This window comes from Corella eumyota, chromosome 3, assembly GCF_963082875.1.
Source record: "Corella eumyota chromosome 3, kaCorEumy4.1, whole genome shotgun sequence".
NCBI classification, from domain to species: Eukaryota; Metazoa; Chordata; class Ascidiacea; order Phlebobranchia; family Corellidae; genus Corella; species Corella eumyota.
The window spans coordinates 7,632,135-7,649,829 of NC_137492.1; the positions used below are offsets into that span (position 1 = coordinate 7,632,135).

The 17,695-nt window shown below is 31.2% G+C and overlaps 5 protein-coding genes and 1 pseudogene across 5 annotated transcripts; 2 read left to right on the plus strand and 4 right to left on the minus strand.

The window, feature by feature from the left end:
• The first annotated feature begins 10 nt into the window (after positions 1-10).
• LOC145744782 (RNA polymerase-associated protein LEO1-like) lies at positions 11-4,439 on the plus strand. The gene is made up of 11 exons (XM_082562726.1): positions 11-259; positions 479-706; positions 828-917; positions 1,137-1,223; positions 1,392-1,492; positions 1,564-1,746; positions 1,924-2,073; positions 2,623-2,781; positions 2,905-3,145; positions 3,266-3,385; positions 3,772-4,439. The coding sequence occupies exons 1-11, from the start codon at positions 37-39 to the stop codon at positions 3,978-3,980; spliced, it is 1,791 nt and encodes a 596-aa protein (XP_082418852.1). The 5' UTR covers positions 11-36; the 3' UTR covers positions 3,981-4,439.
• LOC145744784 (tetraspanin-33-like) lies at positions 4,274-7,627 on the minus strand. Its single transcript, XM_082562728.1, has 6 exons — positions 7,466-7,627; positions 7,033-7,221; positions 6,161-6,331; positions 5,925-6,047; positions 5,678-5,722; positions 4,274-5,342 (listed from the first exon to the last, which is right to left on the minus strand). The coding sequence occupies exons 1-6, from the start codon at positions 7,553-7,555 to the stop codon at positions 5,106-5,108; spliced, it is 855 nt and encodes a 284-aa protein (XP_082418854.1). The 5' UTR covers positions 7,556-7,627; the 3' UTR covers positions 4,274-5,105.
• Positions 7,628-7,693: 66 nt separating this feature from the next.
• LOC145744783 (sialate O-acetylesterase-like) lies at positions 7,694-9,984 on the minus strand. The gene is made up of 2 exons (XM_082562727.1): positions 9,872-9,984; positions 7,694-9,645 (listed from the first exon to the last, which is right to left on the minus strand). The coding sequence occupies exons 1-2, from the start codon at positions 9,884-9,886 to the stop codon at positions 8,038-8,040; spliced, it is 1,623 nt and encodes a 540-aa protein (XP_082418853.1). The 5' UTR covers positions 9,887-9,984; the 3' UTR covers positions 7,694-8,037.
• Positions 9,506-10,145, minus strand: LOC145744785 (ubiquitin-related modifier 1-like). Its single transcript, XM_082562729.1, has one exon. It carries the CDS (start codon positions 10,131-10,133, stop codon positions 9,831-9,833), a length of 303 nt encoding a protein of 100 aa, XP_082418855.1. The 5' UTR covers positions 10,134-10,145; the 3' UTR covers positions 9,506-9,830.
• A 48-nt stretch (positions 10,146-10,193) lies between these two features.
• On the minus strand, positions 10,194-11,708 carry LOC145745674 (glutathione S-transferase Mu 3 pseudogene; annotated as a pseudogene).
• Positions 11,709-12,108: 400 nt separating this feature from the next.
• On the plus strand, positions 12,109-17,127 carry LOC145745914 (pseudouridylate synthase PUS7L-like). Its single transcript, XM_082564095.1, has 11 exons — positions 12,109-12,763; positions 13,349-13,510; positions 13,885-14,044; positions 14,402-14,551; positions 14,628-14,733; positions 14,902-15,042; positions 15,356-15,506; positions 15,635-16,026; positions 16,298-16,536; positions 16,691-16,866; positions 17,117-17,127. Exons 1-11 carry the CDS (start codon positions 12,109-12,111, stop codon positions 17,125-17,127), a joined length of 2,343 nt encoding a protein of 780 aa, XP_082420221.1.
• Positions 17,128-17,695: the final 568 nt, after the last annotated feature.

A 17,695-nucleotide genomic window follows, 5' to 3' on the forward strand; every position in this document is an offset into this window, starting at 1 on the left:
ATCAGAAAATTTAGGCTTAAACTATCAGAATATAAAATGGAAGAGCATCAGTTATTTGGTTCTGATAGCTCGTCAGACGAGTCGCATCATTCTGTAGTCGAAAACACTAAAAATGAAGAGGAGGAGTTATTTGGAGAACAAAGTTCCTCAGAGGATGAAAAAGTGAATGAGTCAGATGGTGAAAGTGAGGGAAGTGCCCATCAGGAAGAAGCGGAGGAAGGGGAAAGTGAGCAGGAGCAACATGAAGTGGATGAAGAAAGTAAATTGTTTTACAAAATATTAAACATTTTTTAATAAAATTTATTGTTCCACTATTAGAGCTTAACATAGTTATTATCATACAAGGCCCAGTTTTTTTTGGTTTAATGTCCTGAGTTTGATTCCACTCGTAGCCAAGTAATTAATTAATTAAAAAAGTTATTCAATAATTAGGCTGTAAAGTCAACCATTTAATTAACAAAAACTTTTAACTTTACAGCACAAGAAGAAGAAGGTAGCACTCAGGAGGAACATGAATCTGGTGATGAGGATCAAATACAGCATCAAAGTGGAAGTGAGCATGGATCCCCAGCATCCCATGGATCTCCGGCATCCCAAGGATCTCCTACATCTCAAGGATCTCCGGCATCACAAGGATCTCCTGTTTCTGGAGAAGAAAAACAAGGATCCGGCTCGGATGGGGAAGAAGCTCAAACACATCACAATGGTTGGTGCTCTATTAACATTAAGGAGATCTTCTGTCTAATATATAATAAAAATTGTGTGTAAATTTAATAAACTTGGCCTAGGACTTCTTGCATTACTTAAATCAGATAATTTATTTTAAGATGAGCATAATGTAAGTAGTGGAAGCGAAGCAGGTGATGTTACTCCACAAAATACCCAATCATCTGATGAGGAAAATATAGAAAATAAAGGTAAGACATTTTTACAACATTTCAAATCCAACAGTACCTATTTTCTAAACTTAATGTTTCTGTGTTGTTAAGGGTTGTATAATCTTTAGTAACAAACAAGATAAGGTTAATTGTAGTCAGAAATAAGTGATGGCTTTACATTTTGTCTTTTATATTCTCTGTTTTATTAAAGAAGATATACTTATAATCTGTATTTCATTACTTATATATTTTTTTTAGACAAACAACCTAGAGGAGATGATTTATTTGGGGATGCAGACGATATTTCTTCATCTGAGGATGAAAAGGAAAAAGAAAATAATGAAGGTAGCTCTTATTTTTGTAAATTTTTTGTAAAAAATATTTAAGACCAAAACTAAAAAAATTTTAGTAAGGTCTTGTGTTTTGAATTTATTTAACCCAGCTTTTAAATTTTGTTTAGTTATGTAAAAAATTAAAATGTATTATATATATTTTGTTTTCATTTTTATAAAGAACCTGAAGAGGAAATAAAGCAGAGAAATTTCATCTCAGATGAAGAAGACGAAGCCATGGAAACGAGTCAAGTTGAGGAGCCCCAAGAAAAAGAAGTCATGGTAAGTTGCCAAACAAAACCTAGTATTTACAAAGATTTTTCCTCTTTTTAATAAATCATTTTTTTCTGTAGGAGACTCGGATTGAGGTTGAAATTCCAAAGATCACGACAGACCTAGGCTCCAACATTCACTTTGTCCGCTTCCCAAACTTCATCAGCGTGGATGCGAGGCCATTCGATTCTTCGGTGTATGAGGATGAAATTGAGGAAGATGAGTTGCTGGATGAGGAAGGAAGAACAAGACTCAAATTAAAGGTTTTGCGATTTTTTTGCATGTTTTTTTGGCAGACTTGAATTTTAATATTTTTTTTTTAAATTAAGTTGATTGTAAAATAAGTTTGGTTTAATTGTTAGTTGTGAAATTGCTGGACCTTTATATTTTCTAACTTGTTCTTCAAATATTTTAATTTCTACTTTATTAACTAATTTCAGGTGGAAAACACGATAAGATGGCGGAAATATATCGACGAGAACAACATAGAATTAATGGAGTCAAATGCAAGAATGGTAAAGTGGTCAGATGGTAGCATGTCTATGTATTTGGGATCTGAGATATTCGATGTACATCAGATGTCCCTACAGGTAATTTGTTTGCGTTTTACAGTGTTTTTCTTTTAACCAACTAATAGTATACTTAAAAATGTTGTATGTTAATATAGGGGTAATGTAAACATAAAGATTTGTAATTGCTTTGTGTTAATTAATATTAATTTTCCATATTACTTAACACATTTCCTAATGATCTAGAAATCATAACTGTTTAAAAAAATGTTTAATAATTTTTCATAACAAACAGTGTAAACTGGCTGTGTGGTGTAGTGGTCAGAACACTGGGATTCAATACATAAAGTTTCTGGTCCAATCCCCAATTCTTTCATGCTGTAGTGCCCTTGAGTAAGGCACTTTAAATGATATAAACCCCTGCTGAGCCAACATTTACTCAGCAGTTTATAATTATTGGGCACATATAAACAATAATATCCCAAACTGCCGAAGGGAACTCAACAATGGGTCAGTGTAACTGATGTTATCTTATGTTTAGGTCCTTAAATCAACCATTCCACATCGGAATAAATATATGTAAAAAAGAGTAAAATTTTAACAAAAACATAAATCTATGTTTTTTTACAGGGTGATCACAACCATTTATTTATCAGACAAGGGACAGGGCTTCAAGGTCAAGCAGTGTTTAAAACCAAGTTAACTTTCAGACCCCACAGCACCAAATCTGCTACCCATAAAAAAATGACCAACAGACTTGCTATGAGACATAACCACAACCTACAAAAGGTATAAGCTTCATCATGTTATTTTTTATATTTAAATAATCAAGTTTTTATGTAAAAGTTCAAAAAAAAAGACAAAAATTGTTTCCAAAATTTGAATTTCTTATTTTTGGCGTTAAACCTTAAGGTTCGAGTCCTGCCAATAGCAGGTTTAGATCCCGAGTCTCGCAAAGCTGCTCTCATGAAAGAAGAGGAGGATCAGTTGAAGGCTCACATGCGGAGAGAAGCACAGAAGAGGCGGATGCAAGAGAAATCACATGCCAGAGGGTTATCCTCCAATTATTTGGAGGATCGCTATGATGATGGAACAACTAATGATGATGAGGAAGATATCAGCGTTTCCGCAATTAAAAATCGTTTTAAAGCAGGTCAGTGTTTTCAAAAATTTTTTAAATTGTTATTTTAATTCTGTAATTTACCAAATCAGTTTTATTTCATGGACTTTTGTAAAATTTATTTAATAATTATTTTTTACTTCTTGCCACTAGGAGGGTCAGGAAGACGGGATCGCGTCAACATTTACTCTTCAGAGTCCGACTCTGAGGGGGAAAAGAGGTTGATGAATGCAAAGAGATTAAGCTCAGATGACGAGGATGGAATTCACAAAGGTTAACAATTTCCTAAGATAAATTAAAATTTTTAATTTTTTTTGTATATAAATTTATCCTTGATGTGGGAAGGTCGAATGCGAGACCTAAACATAGAGTAATATAAGTTACTCCGACCGAGTCTTGAGTTGCATTTGGCATTTTGGGATATTATAGATTATAATTTCCCGAGAATTATGCTGCTAATTAAGTGCTGGCTCAGCAGGCGTTCATACTGTTTATAGTGTCTTACTTAAGGGCGCTCCAGCATGAGAGCAGTGGGGATTGTACCACGCTGCCGGTGAATATAATTATTTTTTAAAAAAACTAAAAATTGTAAGACATATCCCATTTATTCTTAAATCAGTATTAAAAGGGGTCTAAAATAAGGTTTTTTAATGTCAAAGGTCCTAAAAGAAAAGCTGTAGATTCAGGGGGAGAATTAAGGAAGAAAACTTACAATGTAAGTGACTCTGAAGACGATGATGTCACAACCACCCATGATGAAATCACAAACGATGAGGTCACAGCTGATGATGATGTCATTACCTCCCATGATGACGAAGTTTCCGAAGAAAATACAACACAGCCTGATAGCAGTGATGACTCATCATGAGACTAGTGATGTCTTTTTGTTTTGGTCATTATTAGGTTAAAAGTCATGTTGAGGGGCCAAATATTTTGAATGAAAAAAAATATTTTATGTGGATAAGGCCAAAAGCATTTTTAATATGCCTTTTTACACAGAATTTAAGAATCAAATCAACTTACTTAGGTTTTTGATAATTTCTTTGGAAAAAATTTTAAACTATATTTATTTTACCAAATTTTGGTTCAAATTTTCCATGTTACAATCATTTTTCAACTTCTTGCTTTTTTAATAAACTTTTATATTAAAATGTCCAGATTTTGTGGCATATTTTATTCAAAAAAAATGCAATGTGCGAAGCAAGTTATTAATTGAAACAAAGCAATATATTTTAAAGCACCACTCAGAATTTATTTGACATGGGATGCATTATATACACTGTAGGCAGTAAATAAAATGCAATAAAACAATTTCCAGTAAGTGTACATAAATAAGCATAGCAAATTTACAGTTTGAAGATTTACATATTTCGATAGTAATTAAGTGATTTAAAATGCTTTATAATTTTATTTTTACAACATAAATACAAAAGTATTATAAATAGGAAAAATTACTGCAGTATTATTGGTAGTTATTTTGAAAACATACCTTTTTGTTTTATAGTTAAGTTTTTCACAGTTAAAAACACATACTTTAAGTTATTCGAAACTTGGTAGTTTAACAAGTGAATACTAGATAAAAAAAATGGTTTACATCAAGTGATTAAAAATAAAAAATGTGCAAACTAAAAAAATGTACCAAAACAGAGTTCATATTAAAGTTAAACTTAAAAAATAAGGCACAGAAACTATATAAAATAAAGTACCAGTAACAAATTAAGTGCATGTGAAACTTGATTTGGAAAAAATGTTATACGAAAAATTGTTTACAACTTTAAATTAAGGGCAACAAAGTGTCAGTTTTGCAAAATTTGGCCTAAATACACATTTAATGCAACATTAAAAACTTATTATACATTTTAAACAATAATACCCATATATTTACTATGTTATTATACAGCTTCAGTTAGTAGGTAATATATATTTGGAAAGGGGGGACAAAATTTTTCATAAATTAAAAACTTTTAGTGCTAAACATTATCAGTCTGTTATGTTACATAGCTGATGTGGCCACTCTATTATAATAGTAATTCCTTTTTTCATACCATTCAGCAAAAAATATTTCATCTTTAATTTGTAAAATCAAAATCCTTGATGTTAAAATTCCTAAAATTTGTGGTAAGGACAAGGCAATTGCAACTGCTGCTAAAGTAAATATATTGCTGTCCAACCAATCCTTTAACACTGGAATGCAACCATCAGTGTAAATTTTTTCATTCATCTCTACCCACTATAGAAGAATTACAATAAATCTTAAGTAAAGAAATAACATAAAATCCTTATTTAAACAGCTTTAAAGTTGTAAATATAAAAGATCTTTAACAAAACAAGCTTGGTGTAGTGGTAAGAACACTTGCTACACCACATGGGGTCGAGGGTTCAATCCCCACTGCTCCTCTACTGTAGCGCCCTTAAGTAAGGTCTTATAAATGGTAAAACTCCTGTTAAGTCAATCTTTAATCAGCAGTTTAATTATCGGGCAATTATAGTTTATATTATCCCAAACTGCCAAAGGCAATTTGAGACTAGGTGAAAAGTGTTTTAGCTTGGTTTATTTATTCTTACCCCTAAATTCATGGCTCCCACACCACACAACTTGTTTATAACAGTCTGTAAAACAAAAATTTCAAGTTAGGTTAAATGTTCAAGAATTCTGTTTTAACACCTAATTATACCATTTAACATGTTTTTGTTTGCTAAAAGCTAAGTCAACAAAGAATTTCTATTGAAACGGATAGGAGAAAATGTTTTATTCCTGTTATACATAAAGTTTATTAAATAAAATTTAACTTGGAATTAAGAGTTAACTTACCACGTTTTCATCAATTCTACAGCAAGACCAAGGCACTGAGCATTTTTCAGAGCTTATCGACGAACAGTTAAAATAAATGTTAACTTTCCAATTATCATAAGACATTGCACCACAACATTTGTACTGAAATAAAACAAACCAAAATTAAAAAAAGCAGTTTCTATTATTCTTATTTAACTTTTTTTTTTTTTAATTTTGATTTAAAAAACAGTCATCAAAAATTTTATTTTGTTTACGAATTGTTGCCCCCAGTCGACAATATTTTGGGTGTCAGGGTCGTCCCGGTATGTTTCCATAACAACATAAAAATATTTTGTAGATAAATCTTCAACTTGCGAGGATAAAATAAATGCAATGAACCCGCCCAAAAGTTGGATCATAAATGAGAGAGTAAGGACAATTGAAAACTAAAAAAAGGAAAAAAATAGAAATTTTGTAAAAAGAAGGGCAAACTCAATAATATGATATTAACTTAACGGCAGTGTGGTGTAGTAGTTAGAACACTTGCTACACTACATTGTGTTGTTGGTTCGATAATCACTGCTTTTAGTTGAGTAAGGCGCTCTAAATGGCATAGTGCCCTTGAGTAAGGCGCTCTAAATGGTATAAACTCCTGCTGAGCCAGCACATATCGGTTACAATTAATAATATTCCAAACTGCCAAAAGCAACTCGAGGCCGGGTCGGGGTAACTGATGTTTCTTTATGTCTAGGTTGTAAGGTCAGATTAAGAATAAAGATATAAATATAAAACCAACATAATTTCTTTCTTTATTCTTTCACTTAATTTTATTTAATAAACTTTACCTGGCAGCGTGGGTTAGTGGTAAGAACACTTGCTACACCACACATGAGGTCGGGGTTCAATCCCCACTGCTCTCATGCTGTAGCGCCTTGAGTAAGGCGCTATAAACGGTATGTACTCCTGCTGAGCCAGCACTTGATCAGCAGCATGATTATCGAGCAATCATAATCTATAATATCCCTAACTGCCACAGGGAACTCGAGACTGGGTTGGAGTAACTAATGTTACTCTATGTTCAAGTCACGCATTCAACTTTCCCACATCAAGCATAAAGATATATCCAAAAAAAAGTCTAAATACTTACAAAATTAAGCATGCAGACATTTTCTCTCAGGGCCCCAACACATGCGAAAAAAGTCAAACAAAATACTCCAGACCCTACACATAGGAAAGCGATTGCTGGGTCAGTTATAATCGAGGATAAACTATTAGCCTCGAAGCCTTTCTCCGACAGAGCATACACCCCAATCCCAATTAAACCGAGGCCGAAAAGCTAAAAATTTTAAAAAAATATTCAAAAATAAAAACGCTGTACTATATGCTTTATCTAGGCATAATAAGGCTTAGTAGTCATGTCCAATTTATAGGCCATCAAATTAAAACAAATAGCCATTTGTGAGTATCACAGAAAAATAAAGGTTTCAACAATATTACAACAATTGTCTGTGGACCAGATAATTTATATAGTTTTTCTTAGAAAACATATTTGATTTAATAAACATACCACTTCTACTTACCCAATATAAAGTGCTAAAAAAGAAAACAACATATTTTAACACCGGATTTACTTCTGGCAATTCTTTTTCCTTGTTTCGACGATAAAACATTTTATTTATTCGTCACATTTAAATTAAACATTATATGCCTAACCTATTGTCTGCTAAATTAATAATCAAGTTCATAATTGTAAAAATAATTTAATCAAGTTTAGTTTGTAATTAATTAATATTTTTTTGCATAGCCTATTTACAATGGATAATTATATTAAAGAGCTAAGTATGTAGGCCTATTAAAATATAAATCAAATATTACGATAACAAAACACAATGGCTATAATAGATAATTAGTGGATACAGCAATAACATAACATATGGTATATATCCGAACAAAACAATATTATAAGCAACATAATTAATCTCATATTTGAACATAGGAATCAAACAATAGAAGAAACAATTTTTGGGAATAATCAAGTAAAAAAATTAAAATATGAAACATAATCAAATGCAATTGATACTAAAGAGTATATAAAACAGAAATCTAGGTATGATAGTAATCAGTTTAATTTAGTCTATTTTTTATTTTTTATTTATTTTGGTCCATGATAAGGCACTTTAAAGTAGAAAGGTGCAGCTGGCAACCCATATTCATTGTATACTTGACAGTTCTTAAAAGAGCATGGTGTTACAGTCCATGCATATCTAACTGCATTGACAAGGCCGCTTGTACAAAACGATAAATCTAACCCAAGGGAATTACGATTAACTTCGACTATTGTGCTATTTTTCCATGTTCTCTTACTGAAGCTATCCTCCCAATTACAATCATCATTTTCACAGCAAACCTGAAAGTTTTGCGTCATGTGGACAAATATATCTTGGTCATAATTTACTCTGAGCAAACCAAATAATGAGTGGTGTATACTAGTTGGGAATGGTCCGTTTGGCGTGAAAGGGTCCCCGTAAATATAATGCAATGCTCCTTTTGATAATCTCTTCGAAACGTCTTGTTTATCTCTAGTATGAGGGCTATTGTATGGTATTCCTTTATCTGGTAAATCCATTGTCACAGCCATGTAAGTATTCTTCATCCTATGATTAGGAGCATAACCATAATCAGCTGATTGATGCCATCTGATAACAGAATAAAATCCATCATCGAACCAATTTGGTAAATTTCGTGCACAAAGTTGCACGAAACCAAAAGGAAAATCGTCACCGTGATTCCAGTGCTCTCTCCAACTGTCAATCATAGCTGGAAACGAGCAGTTGTATGAGTCAATGTGATAATAAGCATTTTGTTCCCCTTGATACCATATCACACCTTTGATTGTCATGTTAAGCAGTGGATGTATCATCGCATTCCAAGTCACTGAGTTATTCTGTGGGTTTGGGCTTTTCATGGTGGGCCCTTGATGCTCTAATCCACATTCCTTGAGGGCTTTTTTATTCATCCACGTTTCGACAGGTGTACCCCCCCATGCTGAGTGAACCAAACCAATGGGAAACTTTAACTTATCGTATAAATATCGCCCATACAACCAACACACTGCTGAATATGGTTTGATTACATCAAAAGATGGCACTGACCATGGAGTATTAATCGCCTTGAGGTCATATAATGCATCGTTTGATTGCTCTAGGGTGGCATAAAACACTCTAACATCTGGGTAGAATTGAGTCTGATTCAATTCCCATGTTGAGTTTAGTATTTGAGACATAGCAAACTGCATGTTACTTTGTCCACTGCACAAATACACATCCCCATATAAAACATCACTAAGACTAATGGTGGTATTTCCTGACATGGCTTGTATTTTATAGGGTCCACCTATGTTGTGTGGGTCTAACGTAACACTCCAAACACCGTTACCCTCTGGACCTTTAATAACAGTAGTTGTGTAGATTTTTTCATCATTGAAATCAAGTTTTACAGTATTACTTACAACACCATATCCCCATAATGTAGCGGGTTTAGGGGCCCTCTGTAAAACCATGTGGTTTTGGTAATATGAAGCAAATTTAAACTCATTTTCCTTCACGGTGTTTGTTATTGGGTTGTGGTCAAGCTCTGACAATTTTTTAAAATCTTGGTTTTCGTAATTTGATTCAGTTGATGCATAACTTAGCGACATTTGCAATACAAAAATAACTTTAAAACACACCCACATTTTCCTTAGCCTAAAAATTACACCTACCTTTAAAATTGTATAACAGTTAGTATTTTATTTTAATAATTGTTAAGGTTATTTAATTTAAGTGGTAACAGTTGCAATACAAAAAGGCAGTACTGTAACTAAAATATGTGTGTATGGTATAAGTAAAAAAATGTCTTGCTAAAAGTTTAAAAAAATAGAAAATTAAAATTTTTTTGATTATTTTATCAACCACCATGTAATGTTGATATAAACGTGATAACATCACCTTTTTCGAGTTCATATTTTATTTCACCCATCAATTGCCAATCTGCGTCATTAATAAGAACCAAAATTCCAGGGCGCACAGTTTCATTTTGCATAAACAACTCTGGTCTTTCTTCCAACAAATTGTCTTTTAACCAGATTAATAAATGTCCGATATTCCATTTATTCCTTGTGTTAAGGTCCAACTTGATCGGATGTTTCTTTTTATTCCCAAAGAGCAGTTGAGCACCTCCACTAAATTCCACTTCAATATTTAATTCCATTATATTTTTATTTATATTCTAAAATTAAATTATAAATTAATTTTGAGAACATTTGCGTACCAATATTTAGCCTATGGCAGATAATAATAAGTTACATAATAGGGTATTGTGGTTTAATAGAGTAATAACACAACAAATTGCATATGAAACAAAATATATGACAATAATATATACATTAAATTAACCATTTGTTCTATAAAGTAAAAAGGTAGTATAGAAAAATTGCATGTCATAAACTAAGGTATTTTTAGACAATTTACAATGGATTATTTACATAAATGTACAGCTGCAAACAGTTAAGTAAACAACAGAGTACATTTATGATAAATTTATATTTATCTGGTACCTGTATGTAGCAGCCCTTTTTTTATTAGCGCAGTTAGTTACGGTACCTTTAAAATACACAGGATCAACAAACCAAATACACAAAATACATAAAGTGTATTTTGAATGAGTTAGAGTTGGAATTGGGTTTTATTTCATGTGATCCCCACTTGGCATTTAATATACATTTGATCCAGTATATTTTATAGGCACCCAAGTTAGTTGTATTGATGAAAAAATTACATACTTTACTATGTAATTTATGTAAAATAGATCACAAATGTTTTTTACTTTTTAATGGCAATTTTAGTTTGGCTGAAATGGTTGTTTTTTTAAAAAAATACACTTTGGCAAATAAATCATTATATACAAGCAAGTTTGACAAAAAAAATTAAGTTTAAATTTGATAAAATAATTTAACACTAATATTGATTATTAATATATAAAATCAAATGGCTTAAACAAATTAATTAGACCTACTGTTCAATTACATATTCAAATTACTTTAAGCCATGACTTGCTTTTTATTCTTTATTTCCACCCCATGCAGCTCTCTTGTTATTTATTGGAAATCTTTTAAAGTCGCCTGAATTTCTGTAAGCAGCTATTTTTTCTAATTTGAAAAAATTATCCATAAAATTCGTGACATTGGCATGTTTATCTAAACAGCCTGCATCATTAACCCTTATCACATCGAGGATTTCGGCTAAAGCAAAATCAACATATGTTAAATTGTTACCTGCAAGCCATTTATCCTTGCTTAAATGAGAATCAAATAAATTCAGTTTTGTAGGTAACTTGTCAAAAAACTCAACCCTTTTATTAGCATAATCAGAAGAGTAACATATTGTTGTAAATGACTTCCTAAAATCGTAAACAACACCTTCCAGCATTTCAGCTCGAGCCCATTCTTCGTTTGTAGTGGGTATCAAATCTCCACTTTTCCTTGCTATATACTTCATTATGGCAAAACTTTCCGTGAGTTTTACACCATTGTCGATATAGTAAGGCAAATTTGGAAAGGCCAGGCCAAAATTCGAACTTATATCTGTCCAAGGAGATTTACTAAAGGTAGGAGCGTCACCACAAACATATCTTCTATCTTCAAAATTAATTTCTAAATATTTTAACATTGTTCGAATCGGTTCTGCTATTCCGCGAAGGTCCCAATAAGCTAGGGTTGGGTTCGACATTTTTACAGCTACTTGAACTAATTTTTCTTTTTAAAGTAAGTAAAAGTCTTCCGAATGAGAAAAAGATACCCACGATATTAGAAAATAAACAAATCTACACGAAGTTATTTGACAGCGACTTCTAACGGATACATACCATAAAATTTTAAACCGCAAGGTTGAGCTTTAGTTACATAACTTTTGAAATGGAAATCCCCTATTCAGAGCATAAGCGCACGTGTTATTAGGCTTGTTTTGTTTCTAAGGTCTTGCTGAAGGTTATATCACAAATATTAAGTAAGGGTTATAAATTTTATTGATGGTACTTGATAAGTACAGCATAGAATTTTTAATATTCTAAAAGTACATTTTTAAAGTATAAAAACTTAATTTTTAAAGATTTCATATATTATATACTGTCAGATTGTTAAATTGTTTTTTATTTATGGGTAAATAGTAAAATCACAGATTATAGTATAATGGAAGATCTGGCTTATTTAAATAATAATACAGAAAATGGATTTGACGCTTATTTTAAGTTCTTTCCTGAAGATTTTAAAGTTATTGAAATTGATACTTCGGGCCGCCTCTGCACTCATAACAAAAACTGCCAAAATGATGAGGAACTTGAATTTGAAATTCTGCCAGAGAAATGTGAAACTAGGCAAATTAAAACGTTAAATACATATAATAAAAATAGTGATGAAAAACTTTTAACTGACTCTGAGAATAAAAAATCAAAATATTCATCACCTTCACCTTTTTTTGATAAAAAATCATGTGAAAATGAACTTTTGAAAATCATTTCAACCCACCATTTTCAGCAACTTCAGAATTATGCTGATGATGTTTTTGAAACAATGGATTATACTTTAACATTTGGTGTAGAATTTATTACAAGTAAAGCTAACTGTCAAATATTTGTGAATTGTACTCATTTTTTGTTTGGGCATATTACCACAATTGGTCTTCTTAAATCTGATGTTAAAGATAAAGTGTACGTTCTTGGGATGTCTCATAAATTCAAGAAAATTGCTGACTTTATTGGAAAACACCAAGCAAGAAAATTGCTTGAAACCTATTATGATTTAAATTATTTAAAGACTCCCTCCTACAGAAAACTAGAGCTTACCTGTGCGTTTAAAGTTTAATACTAAGTAAAATTATATATAGTCTATATATCTTGGCAGCATGGTGTAGTGGTAAAAACACTTGCTACACCACATTAGGTTGTTGGTTCAATCCCCACTGCTCCCATGCCGTAGTGCCCTTGAGTAAGGCGATATAACAGTATAAACTTTTGCTTATCCAGCACTTAATCAGGAGCATAAATATCGAGCAATCATAATCTATAATATTCCAAACTGCCAAAGGCAACTTGAGACCTGGTCAGAGTAACAGTTGTTACTCTATGTTTAGGTCGCGCATTCGACCTTTCCACATTAAAGATAAATTTATATACCAAAAAATATAAAAAAGTAACAAAAACTTTAGATTTAGTTTTTACTGAATATATCTGAATGATAGCAGGCTGTTAGCGATAACAGTTTATATTTTTGTGAAGTCCAAAATTATTTGGTATTTAGGAAAATATTTTTGCTATGACTTTTTACAATTTTTTTTTTAATTGTTAAGGTAACATTTGTTGCACTTAAGCCTTAATTAAAAAAGTTTTTATTAGCTTATGTTATGACCTTATTTAAAAAAAAATTTGTTTAGGTGATCAAGAGATTAGAAGCGAATTTCTTATTTTATTGCACAGGAATTTTCAATGTAATATTAAAGGTGAACCGCTACCATCCAATGATAAAAAACTAATTGTTTCAATGTTTTACAAACGTAAAACTAAAAAACAAAAGTCTTCATATTCAGTACATACAGGTCAAATTTTTTTTTATTTTATTGTTTGTTAGTTCAGACACATTTTTTAAGTATTTATATTTTTAAAATAGCCTAATTTAGTACTTAGTTGTTCTTGTTTTAAAAAGGTTGACTGCATGACTTCATTGAAAAGAATTAAGTATTGGTTCAGCAGGAAATCATGCCATTTTTAGTAGCTTACTTAAGGGCGTTACAGCATGATATCACGGGGGATCAAACCCAGAATCTTATATGGTGTACAAAGTGTTTTAACCACTACTGGTTATTAACTTAATGACAAAAGGAGGTACTAGTGTCCTCCATACATACCAAGACATTGAAGTAGTGTTAAGTAAAATACTTTATTTTCTTTAATTGACTTTTACTTTTTACAGAATTTGTTTTATTTAAAAACAACATAGAGAACATAAAAGCAATAACAAATTTAGCTGGTTGTTTGGGGGTAAATGAAAGTCAAATTACCTTTCCAGGTATAAAAGATAAAAAATCTCAATCATGGCAAAATGTTGTGGTTACTGGGTTGGACAAAAATGAGTGAGAAAAATATTTTATAAACCAATGGAGTTTTTTATTAGTTTAATCAAGGGTAAAATTTTAAATGTTTTGTTATAAATCAGAATACTTGGCTTCACTACATGAGGATCTGGGCATGATCCCCACTGCAATCATGCTGTAGCGACTTTGAGTAAGGAGCTATAAACAGTATAAACTCCTGCTGAGCCAGCACTTAATCAGCAGTATATGTACCGGGCAATTATAATCTATAATATCCCAAACTGCCACAGGCAACTCGAGACCAGGTTGTGATAACTGAGGTTACTACATGTTATGGTCCTGAAATCATCATATCTACATTGAGGATAAAAAAATTAAAAAAAAATACTTTATAAGAGTGGAGGAAAAAATCAAGAATAATTCCATGTGTGGTATGAGAGTTTCTGACATAAAATCTGCAAAATCAAAATTTTACAGTGGTCAAAATTGTGGAAATTATTTTATTATTAACCTGAGAAATATAAGAAAGCCATGTTTGCACAAAGGGTAAATATTTCAATAATAAGACTTTTGGATAAAAATTAGATGCAAAACTAAAAACAAAATTTTTTCAATAATTTAGAAAAACTGATGAAACCAACGGTGAAGATATTTTGCAACAAGAATGTAATTATGAAGAACTAAAAAATTTAAAGCAGAAAATTGAAATTACGTTAACTGATATTGAGGTTTTTGAAACTATTCTGTGTTTTAAATTATAGTTATAATTAATTCCATAATTGTGTGGAAATTACTTTTTTGTGAGATTGGCTAAATACACATTATAGTCTAAAACTATCATTATCTCAAAATGTTCTGAAACTTAAAGTATCAATACTTTTTTTAATGTTTCATAGAAGGATGGGTTTATTAATTATTTTGGACCACAAAGGCTAGGCGCAAAGCTTAACAATAATTATGTGAACAATGACAATGCAAGTGATTTCCAACGTTATCAAGGATGTGCATTGGGAAGATTTACACTAAAAAGAAAATGGGTTTGTTATTTTGTTAAACTTATATTTTTTTTGATAAAGTATATGTTTTTATGCCATTTATATCTTTATCCTCAATGTGGAAAGGTCGAATGTGCGACCTAAACATACAGTAACAACTGTTATCTCGACCCAGTCACAGGCAACTCAAGACTGGGTTGGGGGAAACTGTTGTTACTAAATGTTTAGGTTGCACATTCAACCTTTTAATATCAAGGATAAAGAAATATACAAAAAAATATATATCACTACGATATGTAGTGCTGGAAAATTGGCCAGATGATATGTTGATTAAAAAATAATGTTTTCTTATCAGAAATCTGCTATTTACTTGATTTTAACTGCCCAATATTATGAGGATAAAAGTAATTATGAATTAGGTGACCAGTTTATGAGTTATACCCAAAGACAAGAGTTGGAAAGTTACAAAGCAAGAAAATATTTGTGGCAAACTGGAGATTTAAGTGGTGTGTTACTAATTTTAGAATTTCAATATTTGTTGTATTAAAAAAGAGTTAACAAATAAACCTTTAAAGATTGTTAATTTTACCCTTTTAAAAGTTTTTTTTTTTAAATAAAATTATTTTCATTTAAGGGGCTTATTCAATGTTTCCTAAACGTGATTGGCTGCAAATTAGCATATTGAAATCTTTAAAAAATGTTGGAATTGAATATCTGGAAGATTCTCAAAGTGAAATTAGTTTTCAAGAAAACATAAAATTATGTTCTCAGGGAAATGGAAGAATGGCAACACTTAAAAGCGCCAACAATTTTGATAATGATGATTATTTGTATTTGGATATTATGCGTAGAGTTATTCCAAGATTTAACTGGACTTTTGCAATTAATGCATACTGCAGTATGGCATGGAATAAAGTCGCATCGGAAAGAATCAAACAACTGGGGAATAATGTGGTGGAGGGAGACTTAGTGGTAAATAAGTTAACGAACGTGGGAAACCCTGGTGGGCTGAACTCTCATTTCGAGGTTTTTTAAAAATAAATTTGAATTTTATAATGTTTGACATTAAATATGAATTGCAAACTAATTAAGCATTTTTTATTGCCTACTTTAATAATTTCGTTTAGTCATTCACCCATATCATCAATAGCTTTACTTTAATTTATCATAGTTTTTTCTTGAAAAGTGTGGTATAAATATATGCTATCCACAGACAAAAAGCTTAAAAGCAAGCAAACTTTCCAGATCGCACCAAAACCCCCCATTATTTTATTTTAAACTATTAAAACTTATGCAGATGCACGAGGTAACATCTGCTGATGTTTTAATGAGACGTTTTACAATGGCCGACGTGGTTTTACCTTCTCCTGGATCAGAGATCAAATATCCACCAAATTTATTTCATGTTTATAAGAATCTACTATCTCCAGATGATTTATGGGAGAACCGAAACCTGTTCTGCATTAAGCAGCTGAAGTTTCTTCATCGTGGAGTTTTTCGAATGTTGGTACAAAAACCGAAAAATCTAACATTTCAGTAAGAATTATATTTTTAAATAAATAATATACTTTTAAGGTGTAATAATTGTTTTTGCTCTTTTTTTATTAAATTAAATAAAAATACTAATACCATTGAACTATTGGCAACAAAGCTAAAATTTATAAAATATTTTTTGATAATGATCTTACAGGTGGAAACAGAACTGTCATATATCGCGGGAAAGTTTTAAGTTTTTAAGGTATTCACGTGATAAACCATCAAAGCTGTTCATTCCAAATAAACCTGGGTTAAAATTATCTTTTTCTTTACCGGGGTCTTGTTATGCAACATCAATGTTAAGGGAAATTACTAAGAGAGGAATGAGAAGTAAGTATTTTTAAATGCACAGGTGTCCTTGGTGTTAAAAGGCTAAACTCACAATTTTCTACTTAACGTAACATTAGTTACCCTGACCTCAAGTTGCCTTTAGTAGTCGCCTATACCACATTTCTATGAGGCGGTATGAAATGGAAGCAGTGGGAATCGATTTCAGGGCCCCAGCACATTATTTAAGTGTTGATTTTAAATTTTATAGATAATAATAAAAAGTAAATAAATATACATTTTTTCATTTCAGGTATCAAATAACATTCGATGTGTTAAAGAATGTATAGTGAATTTTTTAAATGATGTTTGTTTTGATGTTTTACCTAATTGATCAGTGTAATAGCTATCACTACCGCTTGCTTTCAAGCAACTTTTACAAATAAAGTTTCTATAGTACAATGCAAATTTTAATTTTAACAAAATATTATATAGGGAAGAATTGAGTATATAAAGTAAAATACACCATAATAAAAACATAAATACCATAAAAAAACTGTGATGTCTATGTAGCATAACCACGTGCGACAATAAAATGTTGGCTCGAACGCTGCTATTATTTAAAATTACGATAAAACAATAACTTTATAATAGATAATCTAACGTTAATAAGTTTATATATAAGAAAGATTTTAAAGTAAAGTTAGTTAACAACAATTTACATTTGTAAACAATTTAACTTAAGATTAGTAAACAACAAATCGGAAATAATTGGATATTCATATCATTGACAACTGTCGACTGGCAGACTGGACAACAACGTTTAAAAGGTATGTGTCATTTGCAAATATTTTAGTAATTTTAAAAATAACTTGTCATTTGTACAGGAAGT

Excerpts from the sequence above, each read along its gene's own strand:
- LOC145744782 (XM_082562726.1), top strand. The coding sequence starts at position 37 with ATGGAAGAGCATCAGTTATTTGGTTCTGATAGCTCGTCAGACGAGTCG. Across the intron at positions 918-1,136 it reads GGAAAATATAGAAAATAAAG|ACAAACAACCTAGAGGAGAT; the intron begins GTAAGACATTTT and ends TATTTTTTTTAG. Across the intron at positions 1,493-1,563 it reads CCCAAGAAAAAGAAGTCATG|GAGACTCGGATTGAGGTTGA; the intron begins GTAAGTTGCCAA and ends TTTTTTCTGTAG.
- LOC145744784 (XM_082562728.1), bottom strand. The coding sequence starts at position 7,555 with ATGTTTTATCGTCGAAACAAGGAAAAAGAATTGCCAGAAGTAAATCCG. Across the intron at positions 6,332-7,032 it reads ATGTCTGCATGCTTAATTTT|TTTTCAATTGTCCTTACTCT; the intron begins GTAAGTATTTAG and ends TCCTTTTTTTAG. Across the intron at positions 5,343-5,677 it reads TGGGAGCCATGAATTTAGGG|TGGGTAGAGATGAATGAAAA; the intron begins GTAAGAATAAAT and ends ATTCTTCTATAG.
- LOC145744785 (XM_082562729.1), bottom strand. The coding sequence starts at position 10,133 with ATGGAATTAAATATTGAAGTGGAATTTAGTGGAGGTGCTCAACTGCTC.
- LOC145745914 (XM_082564095.1), top strand. The coding sequence starts at position 12,109 with ATGGAAGATCTGGCTTATTTAAATAATAATACAGAAAATGGATTTGAC. Across the intron at positions 12,764-13,348 it reads CAGAAAACTAGAGCTTACCT|GTGATCAAGAGATTAGAAGC; the intron begins GTGCGTTTAAAG and ends AAATTTGTTTAG. Across the intron at positions 15,043-15,355 it reads TTACACTAAAAAGAAAATGG|AAATCTGCTATTTACTTGAT; the intron begins GTTTGTTATTTT and ends TTTTCTTATCAG.